At 42.8% G+C, this 26151-nt stretch overlaps 1 protein-coding gene and 1 pseudogene across 2 annotated transcripts; both read left to right on the top strand.

Annotated features, from left to right (window-relative positions):
* The first annotated feature begins 138 nt into the window (after nucleotides 1–138).
* On the top strand, nucleotides 139–26151 carry LOC115934041 (endogenous retrovirus group K member 5 Gag polyprotein). Of its 2 annotated transcripts, none has more exons than XM_055381861.2 (2): nucleotides 139–255; nucleotides 5743–26151. In XM_055381861.2, exons 1-2 carry the CDS (start codon nucleotides 245–247, stop codon nucleotides 7856–7858), a joined length of 2127 nt encoding a protein of 708 aa, XP_055237836.2. In that variant the 5' UTR covers nucleotides 139–244; the 3' UTR covers nucleotides 7859–26151. The 2 variants fall into 2 exon arrangements, with proteins under 2 accessions (XP_055237836.2, XP_055237835.2); XM_055381860.2 differs by having other exon boundaries at nucleotides 182–255; nucleotides 5653–26151.
* LOC101148399 (phosducin-like protein 3) lies at nucleotides 25309–26151 on the top strand (annotated as a pseudogene).

Raw genomic sequence — 26151 nt, forward strand, 5'->3', positions numbered from 1 at the left:
CTAATTTTGTATTTTTCGTAGAGACGGGGTTTCTCCATCTTGGTCAGGCTGGTCTCGAACTCCTGACCTCAGGTGATCCGCCCTCCTCGGCCTCCCAAAGTGTTGGGATTACAGGCGTGAGCCACTGCGCCCGGCCCATTCTGCCTCTCTTACTGCCAAGTATTCTAGAGCAATCTTCCGGCTGCAGGGAATGTGAACTGAAGAGAAAGGTGTCCTCTCTTCTCATAAAGAGACCCAAAGACGAATGCCCCGCAGGTAAAACAAGTCACATTTTGCCTTCCCTGTTGGCCCATTTCCTCAACCAAACAAATTAATAGTTTCACCATTTATAAGAAAGTAATGACAACCGAACCGTTTCTCAGGCTGTGCGAATCGAACAGTGCGCGTTGGCGCTTTGCATTAATTATAATTAACATTCTTTGAGCGCTTTCTCTGTGCCGGGAATTATGCCAAAGGCTTTTTAAACACGAGCTCATTCAGTTTCCAAAATTCCTATTAAGTACCCGCCTAAGAACTACAATTCGGAGTTGCTGCCTAGTGAAGTTGAGGGGGTCGGTGGAGCCCCGCTGGGAGGCCAAGGGCTCAATCTGTTGAGCCCTTCTATGATGCTACATATTTCATCGTATGACAAGGAGTGGCCAGAGGCAATTCTTGAATTCTGTGGGAGGCTGCAGTATATGACTAGGAAACAAATGTAATGACTGAGTTCTGCTTTCTATGTATGCAACTCACCCTAAAAAGGTTTTGTAAGGTAGCTGGTTGAAGATATTTGGAATGTCTAACAAGTTGGCTGACTAATGTCATGAAAACTGTTGGAGCCAGTCTTTTTTTTTTTTTTTTTTCTTAAGACGGAGTTTCGCTCTTTCACTCAGGCTGGAGTGAAGTGGCGCGGTCTCAGCTCACTGCAACCTCCGCCCTCTGGGTTCAAACGATTGATTCTCCTGCCTCAGCCTCCTGAGTAGCTGGGATTACAGGCGCCTGCCACCACGCTCGGCTAATTTTTGTATTTTTAGTAGAGATGGGGCTTCACCACGTTGTCCAGGCTGGTCCCAAACTCTTGACCTCAGGTGATCCACTCGGTCTCCCAAAGTGCTAGGATTACAGGCGTGAGCCACCGCGCCCGGCCTGGAACCAGTCTTAAGAATGATGTTAGGTGGCCAGTCATGGCGGCTCATGCCTGTAATCACGGCACTTTGGGAGGCCGAGGTGGGCGGATCACCTGAGGTTAGGAGTTCCAGCCCAGCCTGGTCAAAATGGTGAAACCCCTTCTCTACTAAAAATACAAAAATTAGCTGGGCGTGGTGGCGCACCCCTGTAATCCCAGCTCCTCAGGAGGCTGAGGGAGGAGAATCGCTTGAACCTGGGAGGCAGAGGTTGCATTTAGCCAAGATCGCGCCACTGCACTCCAGCCTGGGCAAGAAGAGCAAAACTCCATATCAAAAAAAAAAAAAAAAAAAAAAAAGAGGAGGCCGGGTGCAGCGGCTCACGTCTGTAATCCCGGCACTGTGGAATGCCGAGGCGGGCGGATCACGAGGTCAGGAGTTTGGGACCAGCCTGGGTAACACGATGAAACCCCGCCTCTACAAAAAAAAAAAAATTAGCCGGGTGTGGTGGTGCGCGCCTGTAGTCCCACCTATTCGGGAGGCTGAGGCAGGAAAATTGCTTGAACCCGGGAAGTGGAGGTTGCAGTGAGCCAAGATCGCACCACTGCACTCCAGCCTGGGCGACAGAGCGAGACTCCGTTTGAAAACAAACAAACAACAACAACAAAAAAGCAAAACAAAACATCTTTCAGAAATAGTCCTGGCTTCTACAAGATCCAAGGCACAGCTGAGTTTAGGTAGCTGGTGGAATCAAGATCCACCTGAAGGAATGCAGTCCTTTTTGTTCCACAGAACCTCAGAATTTATAGTCCCTTCCCAATATTTTAGAAAGATTTTGTTTTATTGTTCTTTAAAATTACGTTTGGCCTGACTGGTTCTGTGGAAGAAACGCAGGAAACTGGACCTTAGGGATTTTCGCTGTATTTCACTCTTTACTGGAGGGCCTTCTTGTCAGGGTTCCTTGTAACACACTCCCATAACAAACAAATTGTGCTCAAAATGCTCTTAGAATAGGGAGAAATTTTGCAGAGAGAGACCTCTAAATGAATTTATATTATACAGTGTCATAAAGTAGAGCTTCTGACACCATCCATAAATTATTGCTGACTTTATCCATGCTTTTGCTTTTATCATAGGCAAAAGGTTCAGCTACACTCTATTCTCTTTTTATTCATTTATGGAGCAATACTGAACCAAACTTGGTGGCCTTTTCAGCCTCTGTCCCTCTGAGAACAGTGTGTTGCTTCCCTTCACAGTTTCATCACCCATTTGTACATATTTCCCTGCTATATTAGTTTCCTGTAGTTGCTGTAAGAAATTACTATGGACTTGGTAACAACACAGATACATATTTTCTCACAGTTCTGGAGGCAGTAAGTTCAAAATCAGTATCACTAGGCTGAAATCAAGGTATCTTTGTGCTCTCTGGATCAAGGATCTAAGGCAGAACGTGTTCCTTGCTCTTCCAATTTCCACTCATCTAAACCACTCTTGAATTCCTAACCCATAGAAACTGTTAGATCATAAATGTGTGTTGTTTTAAACTGTTTGGGGGAGTAATTTGTTAATATAGAAATAGGTAATATAGGAGGTAAGGAAAAATTGACAATGAGGACTTGGTGAATGGTGGTATCATTTGTCAAGAGTTGACAGATAAGAGGAAGGGAGTAGGTTTGTCAGGGAAAGGGTTAATTTTTTTTTTTTTTTGAGACTTGTTGCCCAGGCTGGAGTACAATGGCATGATCTTGGCTCACCACAACTTCCGCCTCCTGGGTTCAAGTGATTCTGCTGCCTCAGCCTCCCGAGTAGCTGGGATTACAGGCATGTGCCACCACACCCAGCTAATTTTGTATTTTTAGTAGAGATGGGATTTCTCCATATTGGTCAGGCTGGTCTCAATCTCCTGACCTCAGGTGATCCACCTGCCTCAGCCTCCCAAAGTGCTGGGATTATAGGCATAAACCGCTGCGCTCAGCCCGAAAGGGTTAATTTTGAAAAGGCTGGGTTCAAGACGCTGATAGGGATATTAAGGTACAACTGTGTAGTGGGAAGTTAAACATGTTCAGAAGAGTGTTTGTAATATGATTTATTTTATGTTTTAATGTTTTTTGAGATAGGGTCTCACCTTGTCTCCCAGGCTGAAGTGCAGTGGATGATCAGGGTTCACTGCAGTCTCTACCTCCAGGGCTCAAGTGATCATCCCACCTCAGCCCCATGAATAGCTGGGAGTATAGGTGTTTGCCACCATGGCCAGCTAATTTTTTGTATTTTTAGTGGAGATGGGGTTTCACCATGTTGCCTCGGCAGGTCTCGAACTGGACTCAAGCGAGCAGCCCACCTCAGCCTTCCAAAGTGCTGGGATCACAAGCGTGAGCCACCATGCCCAGCCAACGATATATTTTAGTAGTAATGAACTTATGGTGACAGAATATGTGGGATAACGTCACCTACTGTCACAAGCTGGCTTCTCTGGAAACAGTTACTGAGACTGACTTTGGGGTTCAAGATATTTGTTACAGATCAAGTCTTGTGAAGGGAAGGGGGAGAAAGCAGTGTTAGGCAGAGGAAGAAGTTGCATACGTTATAGGCCCAACTAAACCTCAGTCAGGCCGTGTGTGGTGGCTTATGCCTGTAATGCCAGCACTTTGGGAGGCCGAGGTGGGAGGATTGCTTGAGCACAGAAGTTTGAGGCTGAAGTGAGCTATGATCCCACCACTGCAATCAATCAATCAATAAACTTCAGTCAACCCTGCCAGGAGCTGTGGAACAATTATTGTTTGTTGGAGTGTTCTGTGTTGGGCTAAATGTGAAGCCTCTTTATACTTCTACCTTACTCAGTCACCACATGGGGGCTGCCCCAGAGAGGTCATGACCTCAAGTGAGGAGGTACTCAGCAGCTGAGCCAGGCCCTACTGATAGCTGGAGGATGCTGCTGCCCATGCTGCCCACTGTGAGGCAGCAAGCCCTTGCTTGAAGGGGGATCTGGATAGTATGTTTCTGTGTCTACCACCCCTAGAAATGGTGCCTAGAGTGAGTCATCACAAAAAGAATCAGGATAGCTGGGTGTAGTGGCAGGTGCCTATAATCCCAGCTACTCAGGAGACTGTGGCAGGAGAATGACTTAAACCAGGGAGTTGGAGGTTGCAGTGAGGTGAGGTCACACAACTGCACTCCAGAGTGGGTGACAGAGTGAGACTCCATCTCAAAAAAAAAAAAGAAAAGAAAAGAAAAAAGAAAAAATCAGGAAATACTAATATTTAAAGGATAGGTGAATGGAGGAAAATAATCAATTGAAGGAGGCTGAGCAGATGAGGTCAAAGAAGATAGAGATCCGTAACAGTAACCTCATAGAAGTTTATGGAAGCATTTTGACAGTGCTAAAAGCCACATAATGTTCAAGTAAGACAGTTTCAGAAATGTATAAACATGAACGCCTTTGCAGTGACTTAAGTGTGATTCTGGTGTTTCCTCCTAAAAATACTGCCTTCTCAGGTGTGGGAAGGATTCTATCTTTTTAGGCTTTACCACCATAGTTCTCTGCAGGCTTGCAATCCTGAATCAGGCTTGACTTCAGAAAGTGCTTTAAAAGGGAGGCTGGGCGCGGTGGCTCATGCCTGTAATCCCAGCACTCTGAGAGGCCGAGGTTGTGGGGAAAAGCAAGAGAGATCAGATTGTTACTGTGTCTGTGTAGAAAGAAGTAGACATAGGAGACTTCATTTTGTTCTGTACTAAGAAAAATTCTTCTGCCTTGAGATTCTGTTAATCTATGACCTTACCCCCAACCCCGTGCTCTCTGAAACATGTGCTGTGTCAAACTCAGGGTTAAATGGATTTAGGGCTGTGCAAGATGTGCTTTGTTAAACAAATGCTTGAAGGCAGCATGCTCCTTAAGAGTCATCACCACTCCCTAATCTCAAGTACCCAGGGACACAAAAACTGCGGAAGGCCGCAGGGACCTCTGCCTAGGAAAGCCAGGTATTGTCCAAGGTTTCTCCCCATGTGATAGTCTGAAATATGGCCTCCTGGGAAGGGAAAGACCTGACCGTCCCCCAGCCCGACACCCGTAAAGGGTCTGTGCTGAGGAGGATTAGTATAAGAGGAAGGCATGCCTCTTGCAGTTGAGACAAGAGGAAGGCATCTGTCTCCTGCCCATCCCTGGGCAATGGAATGTCTCGGTATAAAACCCGATTGTACGTTCCATCTACTGAGATAGGAAAAAACCGCCTTAGGGCTGGAGGTGGGACATGCAGGCAGCAATACTGCTTTGTAAAGCATTGAGATGTTTATGTGTATGCATATCAAAAAGCACAGCACTTGATTCTTTACCTTGTCTATGATGCAAAGACCTTTGTTCATGTGTTTGTCTGCTGACCTTCTCCCCACTATTGTCTTGTGACCATGACACATCCGCCTCTCAGAGAAACACCCATGAATGATCAATAAATACTAAGGGAACTCAGAGGCGGCGCGGATCCTCCATATGCTGAACGCTGGTTCCCCGGGTCCCCTTATTTTTTTCTCTATACTTTGTGTCTTTTTCTTTTCCAAGTCTCTCGTTCCACCTTACGAGAAACACCCACAGGTGTGGAGGGGCAACCCACCCCTTCATCTGGTGCCCAACGTGGAGGCTTTTCTCTAGGGTGAAAGTACGCTCGAGCGTGGTCATTGAGGACAAGTCGACAAGAGATCCCGAGTACGTCTACAGTCAGCCTTACGGTAAGCTTGTGCGCTCGGAAGAAGCTAGGGTGATAATGGGGCAAACTAAAAGTAAAACTAAAAGTAAATATGCCTCTTATCTCAGCTTTATTAAAACTCTTTTAAAAAGAGGAGGAGTTAGAGTATCTACAAAAAATCTAATCAAGCTATTTCAAATAATAGAACAATTTTGCCCATGGTTTCCAGAACAAGGAACTTTAGATCTAAAGGATTGGAAAAGAATTGGCAAGGAACTAAAACAAGCAGGTAGAAAGGGTAATATCATTCCACTTACAGTATGGAATGATTGGGCCATTATTAAAGCAGCTTTAGAACCATTTCAAACAGAAGAAGATAGCGTTTCAGTTTCTGATGCCCCTGGAAGCTGTGTAATAGATTGTAATGAAAAGACAGGGAGAAAATCCCAGAAAGAAATGGAAAGTTTACACTGCGAATATGTAGCAGAGCCGGTAATGGATCAGTCAATGCAAAATGTTGACTATAATCAATTACAGGAGGTGATATATCCTGAAACCTTAAAATTAGAAGGAAAAGGTCCAGAATTAGTGGGGCCATCAGAGTCTAAACCACAAGGGCCAAGTCCTCTTCCAGCAGGTCAGGTGCCCGTAACATTACAACCTCAAACGCAGGTTAAAGAAAATAAGACCCAACCGCCAGTAGCTTATCAATACTGGCCGCCGGCTGAACTTCAGTATCGGCCACCCCCAGAAAGTCAGTACGGATATCCAGGAATGCCCCCAGCACTACAGGGCAGGGCGCCATATCCTCAGCCGCCCACTGTGAGACTTAATCCTACAGCATCACATAGTGGACAAGGTGGTACACTGCATGCAGTCATTGATGAAGCCAGAAAACAGGGAGATCTTGAGGCATGGCGGTTCCTGGTAATTTTACAACTGGTACAGGCCGGGGAAGAGACTCAAGTAGGAGTGCCTGCCCGAGCTGAGACTAGATGTGAACCTTTCACCATGAAAATGTTAAAAGATATAAAGGAAGGAGTTAAACAATATGGATCCAACTCCCCTTATATAAGAACATTATTAGATTCCATTGCTCATGGAAATAGACTTACTCCTTATGACTGGGAAATTTTGGCCAAATCTTCCCTTTCATCCTCTCAGTATCTACAGTTTAAAACCTGGTGGATTGATGGAGTACAAGAACAGGTACGAAAAAATCAGGCTACTAAGCCCACTGTTAATATAGACGCAGACCAATTGTTAGGAACAGGTCCAAATTGGAGCACCATTAACCAACAATCAGTGATGCAGAATGAGGCTATTGAACAAGTAAGGGCTATTTGCCTCAGGGCCTGGGGAAAAATTCAGGACCCAGAAACAGCTTTCCCTATTAATTCAATTAGACAAGGCTCTAAAGAGCCATATCCTGACTTTGTGGCAAGATTACAAGATGCTGCTCAAAAGTCTATTACAGATGACAATGCCCGAAAAGTTATTGTAGAATTAATGGCCTATGAAAATGCAAATCCAGAATGTCAGTCGGCCGTAAAGCCATTAAAAGGAAAAGTTCCAGCAGGAGTTGATGTAATTACAGAATATGTGAAGGCTTGTGATGGGATTGGAGGAGCTATGCATAAGGCAATGCTAATGGCTCAAGCAATGAGGGGGCTTACTCTAGGAGGACAAGTTAGAACATTTGGGAAAAAATGTTATAATTGTGGTCAAATTGGTCATCTGAAAAGGAGTTGCCCAGTCTTAAATAAACAGAATATAATAAATCAAGCTATTACAGCAAAAAATAAAAAGCCATCTGGCCTGTGTCCAAAATGTGGAAAAGGAAAACATTGGGCCAATCAATGTCATTCTAAATTTGATAAAGATGGGCAACCATTGTCGGGAAACAGGAAGAGGGGCCAGCCTCAGGCCCCCCAACAAACTGGGGCATTCCCAGTTCAACTGTTTGTTCCTCAGGGTTTTCAAGGACAACAACCCCTACAGAAAATACCACCACTTCAGGGAGTCAGCCACTTACAACAATCCAACAGCTGTCCCGCGCCACAGCAGGCAGCGCCACAGTAGATTTATGTTCCACCCAAATGGTCTCTTTACTCCCTGGAGAGCCCCCACAAAAGATTCCTAGAGGGGTATATGGCCCGCTGCCAGAAGGGAGGGTAGGCCTTATTTTAGGGAGATCAAGTCTAAATTTGAAGGGAGTCCAAATTCATACTGGGGTAATTTATTCAGATTATAAAGGGGGAATTCAGTTAGTGATCAGCTCCACTGTTCCCCGGAGTGCCAATCCAGGTGATAGAATTGCTCAATTACTGCTTTTGCTTTATGTTAAAATTGGGGAAAACAAAACGGAAAGAACAGGAGCGTTTGGAAGTACCAACCCTGCAGGAAAAGCCACTTATTGGGCTAATCAGGTCTCAGAGGATAGACCTGTGTGTACAGTCACTATTCAGGGAAAGAGTTTGAAGGATTAGTGGATACCCAGGCTGATGTTTCTATCATCGGCATAGGCACCGCCTCAGAAGTGTATCAAAGTGCCATGATTTTACATTGTCTAGGATCTCATAATCAAGAAAGTACGGTTCAGCCTATGATCACTTCTATTCCAATCAATTTATGGGGCCGAGACTTGTTACAAGAATGGCATGCAGAGATTACTATCCCAGCTTCCCTATACAGCCCCAGGAATCAAAAAATCATGACTAAAATGGGATAGCTCCCTAAAAAGGGACTAGGAAAGAATGAAGATGGCATTAAAGTCCCAATTGAGGCTGAAAAAAATCAAAAAAGAAAAGGAATAGGGCATCCTTTTTAGAAGCGGTCACTGTAGAGCCTCCAACACCCATTCCATTAACTTGGGGAAAAAAAAAACTGTATGGTAAATCAGTAGCCGCTTCCAAAACAAAAACTGGAGGCTTTACACTTATTAGCAAAGAAACAATTAGAAAAAGGACATATTGAGCCTTCATTTTCGCCTTGGAATTCTCCTGTTTGTAATTCAGAAAAAATCCGGCAGATGGCGTATGCTAACTGACTTAAGAGCCATTAATGCCATAATTCAACCCATGGGGGCTCTCCCACCCCAGTTGCCCTCTCCAGCCATGGTCCCCTTTAATTATAATTGATCTGAAGGATTGCTTTTTTACCATTCCTCTGGCAAAACATGATTTTGAAAAATTTGCTTTTACTATACCAGCCTAAATAATAAAGAACCAGCCACCAGGTTTCAGTGGAAAGTATTGCCTCAGGGAATGCTTAATAATTCAACTATTTGTCAGACTTTCATAGCTGAAGCTCTGCAACCAGTTAGAGACAAGTTTTCAGACTGTTATATCGTTCATTAGGTTGATATTTTGTGTGCTGCAGAAACGAGAGACAAATTAATTGACCGTTACACATTTCTGCAGACAGAGGTTGCCAACGCGGGACTGACAATAGCATCTGATAAGATTCAAACCTCTCCTCCTTTCCATTACTTGGGAATGCAGGTAGAGGAAAGGAAAATTAAACCACAAAAAATAGAAATAAGAAAAGACACATTAAAAACATTAAATGAGTTTCAAAAGTTGCTAGGAGATACTAATTGGATTTGGAGATATTAATTGGATTTGGCCAACTCTAGGCATTCCTACTTATGCCATGTCAAATTTGTTCTGTTTCTTAAGAGGGGACTCGGAATTGAATAGTGAAAGAACGTTACCTCCAGAGGCAACTAAAGAAATTAAATTAATTGAAGAAAAAAATTCGGTCAGCACAAGTAAATAGGATCACTTGGCCCCACTCCAAATTTTGATTTTTGCTACTGCATATTCTCTAACAGGCATCATTGTTCAAAACACAGATCTTGTGGAGTGGTCCTTCCTTCCTCACAGTACAATTAAGACTTTTACATTGTACTTGGATCAAATGGCTACATTAATTGGTCAGGGAAGATTACGAATAATAACATTGTGTGGAAATGACCCAGATAAAATCACTGTTCCTTTCAACAAGCAACAAGTTAGACAAGCCTTTATCAATTCTGGTGCATGGCAGATTGGTCTTGCTAATTTTGTGGGAATTATTGATAATCATTACCCAAAAACAAAAATCTTCCAGTTCTTAAAATTGACTACTTGGATTCTGCCTAAAATTACCAGACGTGAACCTTTAGAAAATGCTCTAACAGTATTTACTGATGGTTCCAGCAATGGAAAAGCGGCTTACACAGGGCCAAAAGAACGAGTAATCAAAACTCCGTATCAATCAGCTCAAAGAGCAGAGTTGGTTGCAGTCATTACAGTGTTACAAGATTTTGACCAACCTATCAATATTATATCAGATTCTGCATATGTAGTACAGGCTACAAGGGATGTTGAGACAGCTCTAATTAAATATAGCATGGACGATCAGTTAAACCAGCTATTCAATTTATTACAACAAACTGTAAGAAAAAGAAATTTCCCATTTTATATTACTCATATTTGAGCACACACTAATTTACCAGGGCCTTTGACTAAAGCAAATGAACAAGCTGACTTACTGGTATCATCTGCATTCATAAAAGCACAAGAACTTCTTGCTTTGACTCATGTAAATGCAGCAGGATTAAAAAACAAATTTGATGTCACATGGAAACAGGCAAAAGATATTGTACAACATTGCACCCAGTGTCAAGTCTTACACCTGCCCACTCAAGAGGCAGGAGTTAATCCCAGAGGTCTGTGTCCTAATGCATTACGGCAAATGGATGTCACACATGTACCTTCATTTGGAAGATTATCATATGTTCATGTAACAGTTGATACTTATTCACATTTCATATGGGCAACTTGCCAAACAGGAGAAAGTACTTCCCATGTTAAAAAACATTTATTATCTTGTTTTGCTGTAATGGGAGTTCCAGAAAAAATCAAAACTGACAATGGACCAGGATATTGTAGTAAAGCTTTCCAAAAATTCTTAAGTCAGTGGAAAATTTCACATACAACAGGAATTCCTTATAATTCCCAAGAACAGGCCATAGTTGAAAGAACTAATAGAACACTCAAAACTCAATTAGTTAAACAAAAAGAAGGGGGAGACAGTAAGGAGTGTACCACTCCTCAGATGCAACTTAATCTAGCACTCTATACTTTAAATTTTTTAAACATTTATAGAAATCAGACTACTACTTCTGCAGAACAACATCTTACTGGTAAAAAGAACAGCCCACATGAAGGAAAACTAATTTGGTGGAAAGATAATAAAAATAAGACATGGGAAATAGGGAAGGTGATAACGTGGGGGAGAGGTTTTGCTTGTGTTTCACCAGGAGAAAATCAGCTTCCTGTTTGGATACCCCCTAGACATTTGAAGTTCTACAATGAACCCATCGGAGATGCAAAGAAAAGGGCCTCCACAGAGATGGTAACACCAGTCACATGGATGGATAATCCTATAGAAGTATATGTTAATGATAGTGTATGGGTACCTGGCCCCACAGATGATCGCTGCCCTGCCAAACCTGAGGAAGAAGGGATGATGATAAATATTTCCATTGGGTATCGTTATCCTCCTATTTGCCTAGGGAGAGCACCAGGATGTTTAATGCCTGCAGTCCAAAATTGGTTGGTAGAAGTACCTACTGTCAGTCCTAACAGTAGATTCACTTATCACATGGTAAGCGGGATGTCACTCAGGCCACGGGTAAATTATTTACAAGACTTTTCTTATCAAAGATGATTAAAATTTAGACCTAAAGGGAAACCTTGCCCCAAGGAAATTTCCAAAGAATCAACAAATACAGAAGTTTTAGTTTGGGAAGAATGTGTGGCCAATAGTGCGGTGATATTACAAAACAATGAATTCGGAACTATTATAGATTGGGCACCTCGAGGTCAATTCTAACACAATTGCTCAGGACAAACTCAGTCGTCTCCAAGTGCACAAGTGAGTCCAGCTGTTGATAGCGACTTAACAGAAAGTCTAGACAAACATAAGCATAAAAAATTACAGTCTTTCTACCCTTGGGAATGGGGAGAAAAAGGAATCTCTACCCCAAGACCAGAAATAATAAGTCCTGTTTCTGGTCCTGAACATCCAGAATTATGGAGGCTTACTGTGGCCTCACACCACATTAGAATTTGGTCTGGAAATCAAACTTTAGAAATGAGATCGTAAGCCATTTTATACTATCGACCTAAATTCCAGTCTAACGGTTCCTTTACAAAGTTGCGTAAAGCCCCCTTATATGCTAGTTGTAGGAAATATAGTTATTAAACCAGACTCCCAAACTATAACCTGTGAAAATTGTAGATTGTTTACTTGCATTGATTCAACTTTTAATTGGCAGCACCATATTCTGCTGGTGAGAGCAAGAGAGGGCGTGTGGAGCCCTGTGTCCATGGACTGACCGTGGGAGGCCTCGCCATCCATCCATATTTTGACTGAAGTATTAAAAGGCATTTTAAATAGATCCAAAAGATTCATTTTTACTTTAATTGCAGTGATTATGGGATTAATTGCAGTCACAGCTATGGCTGCTGTGGCAGGAGTTGCATTGCACTCTTCTGTTCAGTCGGTAAACTTTGTTAATGATTGGCAAAAGAATTCTACAAGATTGTGGAATTCACAATCTAGTATTGATCAAAAATTGGCAAATCAAATTAATGATCTTAGACAAACTGTCATTTGGATGGGAGACAGACTCATGAGCTTAGAACATCGTTTCCAGTTACAGTGTGACTGGAATACGTCAGATTTTTGTATTACACCCCAAATTTATAATGAGTCTGAGCATCACTGGGACATGGTTAGACGCCATCTACAGGGAAGAGAAGATAATCTCACTTTAGACATTTCCAAATTAAAAGAACAAATTTTCGAAGCATCAAAAGCCCATTTAAATTTGGTGCCAGGAACTGAGGCAATTGCAGGAGTTGCTGATGGCCTCGCAAATCTTAACCCTGTCACTTGGGTTAAGACCATCGGAAGTACTATGATTATAAATCTCATATTAATCCTTGTGTGCCTGTTTTGTCTGTCGTTAGCCTGCAGGTGTACCCAACAGCTCCGAAGAGACAGCGACCATCGAGAACGGGCCATGATGATGATGGCGGTTTTGTTGAAAATAAAAGGGGGAAATGTGGGGAAAAGCAAGAGAAATCAGATTGTTACTGTGTCTGTGTAGAAAGAAGTAGACATAGGAGACTCCATTTTGTTCTGTACTAAGAAAAATTCTTCTGCCTTGAGATTCTGTTAATCTATGACCTTACCCCCAACCCCGTGCTCTCTGAAACATGTGCTGTGTCAAACTCAGGGTTAAATGGATTTAGGGCTGTGCAAGATGTGCTTTGTTAAACAAATGCTTGAAGGCAGCATGCTCCTTAAGAGTCATCACCACTCCCTAATCTCAAGTACCCAGGGACACAAAAACTGCGGAAGGCCGCAGGGACCTCTGCCTAGGAAAGCCAGGTATTGTCCAAGGTTTCTCCCCATGTGATAGTCTGAAATATGGCCTCGTGGGAAGGGAAAGACCTGACATCCCCCAGCCCGACACCCGTAAAGGGTCTGTGCTGAGGAGGATTAGTATAAGAGGAAGGCATGCCTCTTGCAGTTGAGACAAGAGGAAGGCATTTGTCTCCTGCCCGTCCCTGGGCAATGGAATGTCTCGGTATAAAACCCGATTGTACGTTCCATCTACTGAGATAGGAAGAAAACGCCTTAGGGCTGGAGGTGGGACATGCAGGCAGCAATACTGTTCTGTAAAGCATTGAGATGTTTATGTGTATGCATATCTAAAAGCACAGCACTTGATTCTTTACCTTGTCTATGATGCAAAGACCTTTGTTCACGTGTTTGTCTGCTGACCCTCTCCCCACTATTGTCTTGTGACCATGACACATCCCCCTCTCAGAGAAACACCCACGAATGATCAATAAATACTAAGGGAACTCAGAGGCGGCGCGGATCCTCCATATGCTGAACGCTGGTTCCCCAGGTCCCCTTATTTTTTTCTCTATACTTTGTGTCTTTTTCTTTTCCAAGTCTCTCGTTCCACCTTACGAGAAACACCCACAGGTGTGGAGGGGCAACCCACCCCTTCAGAGGTGGGTGGATCACCTGAGGTCAGGAGTTCAAGACAAGCCTGGCCAACATGGTGAAACCCCATCTCTACTAAAAATACAAAATTAGCCAGGTGTGGTGGCAGGTGCCTGTAGTCCCAGCTACTTGGGAGGCTGAGGAGAATCGCTTGAACCTGGGAGGGGGAGGTTTCAGTGAGCCGAGATTGCACCACTGCACTCCAGCCTTGGGGACAGAGTGAAACTCTGTCTCAAAAAAACAACAAAAAACCCCACCTATAGACAGGACTAGCTACATAAATAATTTGCAGGGCTCAGTGTAAAATGAAAGTGTGAGGTCCCTTTTTCAAAGACGTAGAAGGCCAGGCGCGGTGGCTCATGCCTGTAATCCCAGCACTTTGGGAGGCTGAGGCAGGCAGGTTATGAGGTCAGGAGTTCGAGACAGCCTGACCAATATGGTGAAACCCCATCTCTACTAAAAATACAAAAATTAGCTGGGTGTGGTAGTGGGCGCCTGTAGTCCCAGCTACTCAGGAGGCTGAGGCAGAAGAATTGCTTGAACCCAGGAGACGGAGGTTGCAGTGAGCTGAGATCGTGCCACTGCACTCTCCAGCCTCGGTGACAGAGCGAGACTCTGTCTCAAAAAAAAAAAAAAAAAACACACAGAAAAAGGTGCTATTAAAGATACCAAAATATAAGGCACTTTCCTTTATTCTGCAATCTGTCTCTCCACTTTTCATAGTATTTTTTCATTTGTTATTTAACATCATGTTTTGTCAGGTGAGGACATTTACTCAGCCAGTGCAGCACTCACTGGTATCCAGGGGCCATAGGTGATTTGATGCACCCACATGGCCCACCAGCTGTTGAGTTCCACCTCCAGCCAGCCACTGGACCAACATGCAGTGCCCTGGCTGGGGGCAGGAAAGTCTAACAAACCATTTCATTCCACTGTCCTCCTGGCCAAACCCACAGAGGACAGGTAACCCCCCTTGGATGTGTTTTGTACTTGGATCTGGGGTGGGCATCAAGTCACTTGCAGAATGTATGATGGTGCTGCCAGCTTGGGGGAAGGAGGAGGGCAGCAGTAGTATTGGAGGGGAGGGGAAAGATAGGCCATTGTCAGGGAACTGCAGACTCAGCCTGTGGAGGCAGCTGGGGAAGCAGCAGAAAGCGGGACTGCACGTTAGCTGAGACACCAAGCCCTAGGCACATGCTCTATTATTCTCTTGTACTACTTCACTGATAAAACACAAAATTAAAGATAGACTTTCAAGACAGCAACAGCAGAAAATTAAACTCCAAGTATGGGACCCTTCTTAGCATAGTGCCGTATGCAACTGCACTGGTCACACAACTTGAAGCTGGCTCTGCCTTTAGATTACAAGAAATTTGGGCAGGGTGTGGCAGTTCATGCCTGTAATCCCAGCACTTTGGGAGGACAAAGCCAGAGGATAGCTTGAGGCCAGGAATTTGAGACCAGACTGGTTAACCTAGAGAGACTCTGTTTCTACAAAATCTAAAAAAAAAATTAGCTGGGCATGGTGGTGCATGCCCGTAGTCTCAGCTACTTGGGAGGCTGAGGTGGGAGGATCGCTTGATCTCAGGAGTTTGAGGCTGCAGTGAGACGTGATTGTACCACTGCACTCCAGCCTGGGTGACAGAGCAAGATCCTGTCTCAGAAAAAAAAAAAAAAAATTTTAGTGACTTTGTTAACCAGTTACAATGTATGGATTTCATTTAAGCCCTGCTTAAATAAGCTGGACAGACCTGGGGTAATTAGAGTACTTATTGGATTTTTGTTATTAAGATTTACTGTTAATTTTTTAGGTTTTATGATTGTACTGTGGTTATTTTTTAGTTATTTTTTCAAAGTACATACTAAATATATTTACAGATGAAAGAACATGTCTGAGTCGGGCATGATGGCTCACGCTTGTAATGTCAGCACTTTGGGAGGCTGAGGTGGCTGGATCACTTCAGGTCAGGAGTTTGAGACCAGCCTGACCAACATGGTGAATCCCCGTCTCTACTAAAAAAATACAAAATCAGCCAGGTGTGATGGTGCATATCTGTAATCCCAGCTACTTGGGAGGCTGGGGCAGGAGAATTGCTTGAACCCAGGAGGTGGAAGTTGCAGTGAGCTGTGATCACGCCATTGTACTCCAGCCTGGGCAACAAGAGAAATTCCGTCTCAAAAAAAAAAAAAAAAGAAATAACATATTTGAGATTTGCTTTAAAATAATCTGAAGGCAGAGTTAGTGGGTGTGATAATTAATATTAGATATCAAATTGATTGGATTGACAGATGCCTAGATGCTGAATCATTGTTTCTAGGTGTGTCTGTGAGGGTGTTTCCAGAGGAGATTGACTTGTGAGTCAGTGGACTGAGAGGGAAGGACTCACCCTGAAGGTGGGCAGGCACCACCCAATCAGCTGGCCCAACTAGGACAAAGCAGGCAGAAGAAGGGGGATACTCAGCTCATACTGCTTTATTTCTCTTGCTCCCTTCTCGAGTGGGATGCCATCTTTCTTCTGCCCTTGCACATCATACTCCAGGTTCTTTGGGTTTTGGACTCTGGAACTTGCACCAGCAGCCTCTCGGGGATTCTCAGGCCTTCAGCCACAGATTGGGGACTACACTTTTGTCTTTCCTAGTTCTAAGGCTTTTGGACTGGAATGAAGCCACCAGCTTTTCTGGTTCTCCAGTTTGTGGACACCCTGTTAGTGAGACTACTTCACCTTTGTGATTGTGTAAGCCAATTCCCCCTAATAAAATCTCTCTCTCTATCTATCTATCTATCTATCTATATATCTCCTATTGGTTCTGTCCTGAAGGGGTGGGTTGCCCCTCCACACCTGTGGGTGTTTCTCGTTAGGTGGAACGAGAGACTTGGAAAAGAAAAAGACACAGAGACAAAGTATAGAGAAAGAAATAAGGGGACCCAGGGAACCAGCATTCAGCATATGGAGGATCCCGCCAGCTTCTGAGTTCCCTTAGTATTTATTGATCATTCATGGGTGTTTCTCTGAGAGGGGGATGTGTCAGGGTCACAAGACAATAGTGGGGGGAGGGTCAGCAGACAAACAACGTGAACAAAGGTCTTTGCATCATAGACAAGGTAAAGAATCAAGTGCTGTGCTTTTTGATACGCATACACATAAACATCTCAATGCTTTACAAAGCAGTATTGCTGCCCGCATGTCCCACCTCCAGCCCTAAGGCGGTTTTTCCCTGTCTCAGTAGATGGAACGTACAATGGGTTTTATACCGAGACATTCCATTGCCCAGGGACGGGCAGGAGACAGATGCCTTCCTCTTGTCTCAACTGCAAGAGGCATGCCTTCCTCTTATACTAATCCTCCTCAGCACAGACCCTTTACGGGTGTTGGGCTGGGGGACGGTCAGGTCTTTCCCTTCCCACGAGGCCATATTTCAGACTATCACATGGGGAGAAACCTTGGACAATACCTGGCTTTCCTAGGCAGAGGTCTCTGCGGCCTTCCGCAGTTTTTATGTCCCTGGGTACTTGATATTAGGGAGTGGTGACGACTCTTAACGAGCATGCTGCCTTCAAGCATCTGTTTAAAAAAGCACATCTTGCACAGCCCTAAATCCATTTAACCCTGAGTTGACACAGCACATGTTTCAGAGAGCACGGGGTTGGGGGTAAGGTCATAGATTAACAGAATCTCAAGGCAGAAGAATTTTTCTTAGTACAGAACAAAATGGAGTCCCCTATGTGTACTTCTTTCTACACAGACACAGTAACAATCTGATCTCTCTTGCTTTTCCCCACACTGTCCCTCTGGAGTACCCTGACTAATACTGTGTGTAAGTCATTTATGAAAAATGATTCATGGGTAGGGTAGCTCATTCCTGTAATCCCAGTGCTTTGGGAGGCTGAGGTGGGAGAACTGCTTGAAGCCAGGAGTTCAAGACCAGCCTGGGCAACATGGTGAGACCCATCTCTACAAAAAATTTTAAAAATTCGTTGGGCATGGTGGTATACTCATGTAGTCCTAGGCATTTGGGAGGCTGAGGTGGGAGGATTGCTTGAACCCAAGAACTGCAGGCTGCACTGGAGCTATGATCATACACTCTAGCCTAGACAACAGAATGAGACCTTGTCTCTAAAAATAAATAAATAAAGGGCTAGGCATGGTGGCTCATGCCTGTAATCCTAGCACTTTGGGAGGCCAAGGCGGGCGGATCACTTGAGGTCAGGAGTTTGAGACCAGCCTGGCCAACAGGGTGGAACCTCGTCTCTACTAAAAATACAAAAATTAGCTGGGCATGGTGGCACATGCCTGTAATCCCAGCTACTTGGGAGGCTAAAGCAGGAGAATTGCTTGAACCAGTGGGCAGAGGTTGCAGTGAGCCGAGATCGCACCATTGCACTCCAGCCTGGGCAACAAGAGTGAAACTCTGTCTCAAAAAAAAAAAAAAAAAAGAAAAGAAAAGAAAGATGGTGGCCAGAAATGGGTAATGGTTGAAGCTGGATATTAGGTACCAGGGTTCATCAAAATAGTCTCTATATTATTATATACTTTTAAATTACTTTTCCATGATGAAAAGTTTCAAACAATTATTATGTATCTTGGGATTAATTTACGTCCCACAATTCAGTCCTGAAAAATAAAGTAAGCACCAATTGTATTACTTTGTAATTAAAAAAATACTTTGCGGGAAAAAAATCCCCATACTTTATATAGGAATGCTTATAGCAGCTGTATTCATAATAGACAAATACAGGGAACAGCTTAGGTGCCCATCAATAGGTGAATATATAGGCAAACTATAATACATATCAATGTACTACTACTTAACAATAAAGTAGAATGAACTGTTGATTTACACAACATGGATGAGTCTCAGACATTATATTAATTGAAAGACTTACATTGAAAGTACATACCATATGATTCCATATATATCAAGTTCTACATCATGCAAAATAACCTATGGTGGGGGGAAAAAATCAGAACACTGGTTGCCTCTATATGGTAGGGGAAGGACTAACTGGAAAGGGGTAGGAGGGAACTTTCCATGTGAATAACAATTTTCTATATCCTTTTTTTTTTGAGAAGGAGTTTCGCTCTTGTTGCCCAAGCTGGAGTGCAATGGCGCAGTCTTGACCCACTGCAACCTCTGCCTCCCAGTTTCAAGCGATTCTCCCGCCTCAGCCTCCCAAGTTGCTGGGATAACAGGCACCCGCCACCATGCCCAGTTAATTTTTGTATTTTTAGTAGAGATTGAGTTTCACCATGTTGGCCAGGCTGGTCTCAAACTCCTAGCCTCACGTGATCCAACAGCCTTGGCCTCTCGAAGTGCTGGGATTACAGGTGTGAGCGACTGGGCCCAGCCAGTTTTCTATATCTTGATGAGTTTTGGTTTAATAATACAGTTTGTCAAACTCAGGGGATGCTAATTTAAGATTTGAAAATTTCAGTGTATATAAATTTTACTTCAGCAGAAAGGAAACTAAATAAATATTGAACACTAGTTAATGAAATGCATGCTGAAGTATTTAGGGAGAGATGTACTTGTCCACTAAAAAACATCGTGGGCCCAGTGTGGTGCCTCACACTTCTAATCCCAGCAGTTTGGGAGGCTGAGGTGGGCGGATGGCTTGAGTCCAGGAGCTGGAGACCAGCCTGAGGAACATGATGAAACCTTATGTCTACAAAAAATACAAAAATTAGCCGGGTGTGGTGGTGCATACCTATAGTCCCAGCTACTTGGGAGGCTGAGGTGGGAGGATGGCTTGAGCCCAGAAGAGGAGGTTGCAGTGAGCCAAGATTGCAAGATCGTGCCACTGCACTCCAGCCTGGGTGACAGAGCCAGACCCTGTGTCAAAAAAAAAAAAGCGAGCAAACAAACAAACAAAAACCCATAATAGACTGATGGATGGATAGAGGGATACAAAAATTAGCTGAGTGTGGGCCGGGCGCGGTGGTTCATGCCTGTAATCCCAGCACTTTGGGAGGCCGAGGCAGGCGGATCACGCGGTCAGGAGATCGAGACCATCCAGGCTAACACAGTGACATCCCCATCTCTACTAAAAATATAAAAAATTAGCCAGGCGTGGTGGCGGGTGCCTGTAGTCCTGGCTACTCTGGAGGCTGAGGCAGGAGAATGGCGTGAACCCGGGAGACGGAGCTTGCGGAGCCGAGATTGCGCCGCTGCACTCCAGCCTGGACAACAGAGCGAGACTCCGTCTCAAAAAAAAAAAAAAAAAAAAAAAAAAATTAGCTGGGTGTGATGGTGTGCTCCCTGTAGTCCTAGCTACTTAGGAGCCTGATTTGGGAGGATCACTTGAGCCCAGGAGGCAGAAGTTGCAGTGAGCCTTAATCACGCCACTGCACTCCAGCCTAGGTGATAGAGACAGACCCTGTCTCCCCGATCGCCCCAAAAAATAGAATCAAAGTGTAGGTAAATGAATGTTCATTGCACAATTATTTGAATGTTTATGTACGTTTGAAATTTTTCCTATTTAGGGAAAATAAAGGGAGACATCTTCTGGAAGAAATTGGTATTAGTGATTGGCTCAGAAAGGCAAGCGCAAGAAAACTTTTTTTTTTTTTTTGGTTTTTGTTGTTGTTTTGAGACAGCGTATCCCTCTGTTGCCCAGGCTGGAGTGCGGTGGAGAGATCACAGGTCACTGCAGCCTCAAATTCTTGGGCTCAAGTGATCCTCCCACCTCAGCCTCTCAAGTAGCTGGGACTACAGGCATGTGCCTGGTTAATTATTTTTATTTTTTGTAGAGGTGAGGGTGTAGCTTTGTTGCTCAGGCTGGTTTCAAACTCCTGGCTTCAAGCGATCCTCCCACCTCAGCCTCCCAGTGTTGGGATTACAGATGTGAACTACTGTGCCTGGCCAAAATATGGTTTAAAAATATGATTTGGTATGGAATGATTGCTTATTTTTTACATACCCCATTGGTTCTTTCTCCTGTGCCCAAGCTGAAAATCTTCCTTCTCTTCCACTAACTTCTTACTTAGATTTTACTTTCTGAAGAATAAGAATCAGTAAACTTTTTCTGTAAATGGCCAGAGGGTAAATATTTTAGGCTCTATGGGCTAAGGGGCAAAATTGAAGATTTTATGTAGATACTTGTAGAAAAACAGGGAAAACTAATTTCCACAACATTTTCACTGATGAAATTCAAAATATAATAATATCGAGTACAAATTTTTGTAAATCAGGTATGCTAATCAGAAGAATGAAATTCTTTTTGTGGGGAGATGGAGAATAACATTTTTCTTAATTAGGTTTCAAAGTTCTTATTCCCTATCAAAATCTATTGCAAATGTTCATCTGTCAATCATGATCTGTAATGAAATTTTACAGATTTTATCTTTGAAAAATATATTTTCATACATATAGGCACTGCCCAATATGATGTCAATCCAAGGGCATATGATTTAAATTAAGTATATTATGCTCTTGGAAAACAATTACAGAAACACATTATTCTCTTCATATCTGCCTTTTAGCATGTCAGATGAATCATTTCTAACTGATGGTTAGGTGGAAGCTCTTCAGTTGCACAGTTAAATGGATTTTGAAATATGGAAATTTCCTTTGTGTTTGCAGAGATCCGTAAAACACCACTAAAACTGTAGTTTGAGCTTGAAAAATATAACCACTGCGAACTTGTGTGAGGATGGAGAGCTTGCTTTTTGTTTTAACTTGTGACTCAAATAATGTTAGTTGTCAAAATGACTTCATCACAATAAGTTTTGCATGTCAGTACTGTTTTGCTTTGTAATTTATGTTGACTTTATTAGGATGCATCATCAAATGATCAAAATTAGCAAACTAGCAAAAATGAATTTCAAAGTCATTCAGTCAGTGACGTAAAATAAATACAATCCTGAGCCCTCTGCCAACTGCATGAACGTACCCTCATGGCCAAGGTGACCCCAGAAAAACCTTTAAAATGGAGTTCCTGATCATAACAGGACAGGAGGGCAGACATGCCTCATTAAACTCCCTCCCTTTTGAAGTTTAGACACAACAACTGACCACCATTGATGTTAAAGAAGAGATATCAAGACTGACAGAATGGACTTTTTGTGGCAAAAAGGTATCAAATGATAAACAAGACCCAAGGCCATGCCAGGTAAGGGTTAAGTCATATACCCCTACACTTAAAGAATAAACTGTGTTCTAACTGCCCCAGGGTTTTTCTTTTTCTCTAACAGCTAAACCATCACTGGCCTAGAGATAAGCAATATTAAAACAACTGTAGCTCACCATCAGACACTGAATAATTGATCCCCGTTCCACCAGCTTTGATTGGATAAGAGACTGATTTCAGTAACTTTCTCCTGATAAGAAGACCGCCAACCATGGACTGATTCTGGCAGGCTTTCAGAGGCTGCACACTTGCATGACTTTGTGTCTTGAAAAGAGCTTTTGACATATAGGACCTAATTATAATACATTTAAGTATTAAATATCCACTCCAAAGTGAACACTGGTAATATGTTACATGCATGTTTGTTCAATACCTATGTGTCAGGATCACCTTTATGAATATTCAGTTTCTCCAGTAACCTGTTGAATGTGTATGTTTAACCAAACTGTTCAGCATAAAGCTCCTACCCCAACCACTCCTCCTTTGAAGTGCCCGTCTCTAGTCTTTCTGGAGGCTATCCTTCTCAGCCTATGGGATGGACACCTTGCAGGCTGTAAACCTTTTTTTTTTTTTTTGAGACGGAGTTTTGTTCTTGTCGCCCGGGCTGCAGTGCAATGGCACAATCTCAGCTCACTGCAACCTCCTCTTCCCAGTTTCAAGGGATTCTCCTGCCTCAGCCTCCTGAGTAGCTGGGATTACAGGCACCCGCCACCATGCCTGGCTAATTTTTTTTTTTATTTTATTTTTAGTAGAGAAGGGATTTCACCATGTTGGCCAGGCTGGTCTCAAACTCCTGACCTCAGGTGATCCGCCCGCTTTGGCCTCCCAAAGTGCTGCGATTACAGGCATAAGCCATCACACCTGGCTGGCTGTAAGCCTTTATAAAACATAAAATCTTCTTTCTAAATTTATAGGTCTCATGATTTGTAAAGGTAACAGTGGTTAAGAGAAATTCTTTTCATTTAGAAAAATTTCAATCTTGGCTCTCAAAAAACATCACAATAAAATGTTATCACTGCTAAGTCATCAAATGCTATGTGGCAGGGCAAGGTAGGATATTCTGCCATTTTGACCAAAAATTCATGGACTAACAACAGTTAAGTCCATGAGGATGAATGAATTTTATCATTGATACTGCAGATTCAATAATACCTGTACATGGTAAGTTCAAATGTTTTCCACAAACTGTCTGTTTTTTAATAATCAAATGATGTCATAACCATAGGATTTAAACACCTTATATTTTCATAAGCATTGTAAATCTGTCAAACTAAGCCTTTCTCTTTTTATATCATCAGTTGCAATATAGCAAAGAGATTCTACTTCAGGTGTACTTAATTAGTATTTTTCACCTTCTTTAAAAATATTCTCACCTGTTTCATGCAGCTGTTTTGGAGCTAATTCGTCAGTCCATTCAATCATTGACTCCTTGAATATATAGGAACAAATGAGCAACATCAATAACACCTGTCAATTCAGTACAAGCTAAGGAAAACCATTCAAAATCACTTGCCTTGCTTTTTCTTTTTCTAATCAAAAAAAAATTTTTTTTTTAGAGATGGGATCTCCTGTGTTGCCTAGGCTGGATTTGAACTCCTAGGCTGACTCAGTTCCCTGAGTAGCTAGGACTACAGGCATAGGCCACCTCACGTGGCTAACTTGCCTTGTTTTACTATCGATGTTGTTTCCTGTGTCCTTAACACTTTAAGCAGCTGTTCTCACCTAAAGGCTAATGGTTTTAAGTAAGTTTCTTTTTCTTTTTTTAATTTAAAAATTAAAAAATTTTTAATTAACTTTTTTTAAATCAAAAAAAATTATTAATTATTTTTAATAGACAGGATCTTGCTATGCTGTCCAGGCTGGTCTTGAACTCCTGGTCTCAAGTGATCCTCCTGCCTTGGCCTCCCAAAGTGCTGGTATTACAGGTGTGAGTCACTGCCCCTGGCCAAGTTTATTTTTTCTGCATACATTTCTTCAGCCACTTCAATCAAACATTTAATTAACATGCTATAATGAATGACTTTTCTTACTAGGCTAACAAATGAGGCACTTGGAAACTTACTTTAGTTACAGCCTCACTTTCTTTTTTTGTGAGGAAATTCTGTGTTGACATACTCTTTAATTTCTTTTTACCTTTTCTGACTGATTTTCTGTAATTTGGGAATATTGTGATGACTGCTTATTCTAATAATATTAACATATAGCATTCTTTTAGCACATAAATAGTTTCATTTGCATAGTAAGCACCAGGCTTTGCCATCGAATTTGATAAAATAATCCATGCTTCATGGTACCTTAGAGATGGGATATTTTAAGTCCAATTCTCTCTCTCTCTCTCTCATTTTTTTCTTTTTAGAGACAAGGCCTGGAGTTACCCATGCTGGAGTGCAGTGGTGTGACTGTAGCTCCCTGCAGCCTTGAACTCCTTGGCCTTAACTGATCCTGCCACCTTACCTTCTGAGTAACTGGGACTACAGTGTGTGTCACCATACCTTTTTTTTTTTTTTTTTTGACATGAGGGGTATATGCTGGTAATAAAAATAAAATTTTGGGGTATGGCAATAGGCATGCTACTCAAAATGCTGCCAAGTTACAAAGTGTAACTATGATTTGTAATGGATAGCAGCAGTGACAAGTGATGAGAATGGTCCCTTGTCATGACTACTCTGTTATAGTGTAAAAGCAGCCATAGACAGTAGATAAATGAATAAGTATGGCTGTATTCCAATAAAGTTTTACTCATGGACACTGAAATATGAATTTCATATAATTTTGTGTGTCACAAAATGTTAAATTTTTTTTCTAGCCATTAAAAATGTACAAAGCATAATTAGCTGTGGACTGTACGAAAGCAGGAAGCAGGTTGGACATGGCTTTTGGGCCATAGTTGGCCAACCCTTGCTAGAGAACATCTATACATAGCAGCCTTTTGAGTAGTTTTGTTCATCTGAGGTCATGAAAAGGAATTAGTATTGGCAGGGTGCGGTGGCTCACGCCTGTAATCCCAGCACTTTGGGAGGCAAAGGCGGGCAGATCACCTGAGGTCAGGAGTTTGAGACCAGCCTGACCAACATGGTGAAACCCCGTCTCTACAAAAAATTAGCCGGGTGTGGTGGCGCATGTCTGTAATCCCAGCTACTGGGGAGGCTGAGGCAGGAGAATAGCTTGAACCCAGGAGGTGGAGGTTGCAGTGAGCCGAGATTGTGCATTGCACTCCAGCCCGAGCAACAGGAGCGAAACTCTGTCTCAAAAAAACAAAAAACAAAAAACAAAAAAAACAAAAAAACAAGGCGGCACAGCTGGCTTGAGCAACTGAACTGGAAACAAGATGCAGGACCCCAACACAGACACTGAGTGGAATGACATCTTAACGCAAAAAGGGTATCTTACCCCCCAAGGAAAGTCTGAAAGAATTGGAAGAGGAGGCAGAAGAGGAGCAGCGCATCCTCCAGCAGTCAGTAGTGAAAACATATGAAGATATGACTTTGGAAGAGCTGGAGGATCATGAAGACGAGTTTAATGAGGAGGATGAATGTGCTATTGAAATGTGCAGACGGCAGAGACTGGCTGAGTGGAAAGCAACTAAACTGAAGAATAAATTTTGAGAAGTTTTGGAGATCTCAGGGAAGGATTATGTTCAAGAAGTTACCAAAGCTGGTGAGGGCTTGTGGGTCATCTTGCACCTTTACAAACAAGGAATTCCCCTCTGTGCCCTGCTAAATCAGAACCTCAGTGGACTTGCCAGGAAGTTTCCTGATGTCAAATTTATCAAAGCCATTTCAACAACCTGCATACCCAATTATCCTGATAGGAATCTGCCTACGATATTTGTTTACCTGGAAGGAGATATCAAGGCTCAGTTTATTGGTCCTCTGGTGTTTGGTGGCATGAACCTGACAAGAGATGAGTTGGAATGGAAACTGTCTGAATCTGGAGCAATTATGATGGACCTGGAGGAAAACCCTAAGAAGCCGATTGAAGATGTATTGCTGTCCTCAGTGCGGCACTCTGTCCTCATGAGGAGGGACAGCGATTCTGAGGGTGACTGAGGCTACAGCGGCTATCACATGCCGAACTTTCTTGTGACAAATGTCTGGATTTTTAAAAAAAGGAAAAAGCAAGAATGAATCCTTCTGGTTTTTAGTTTTGTATAAATTATGTTTCAAATCTT

Source organism: Gorilla gorilla, chromosome 2 (genome assembly GCF_029281585.2).
Source record: "Gorilla gorilla gorilla isolate KB3781 chromosome 2, NHGRI_mGorGor1-v2.1_pri, whole genome shotgun sequence".
Taxonomy (NCBI): Eukaryota; Metazoa; Chordata; class Mammalia; order Primates; family Hominidae; genus Gorilla; species Gorilla gorilla.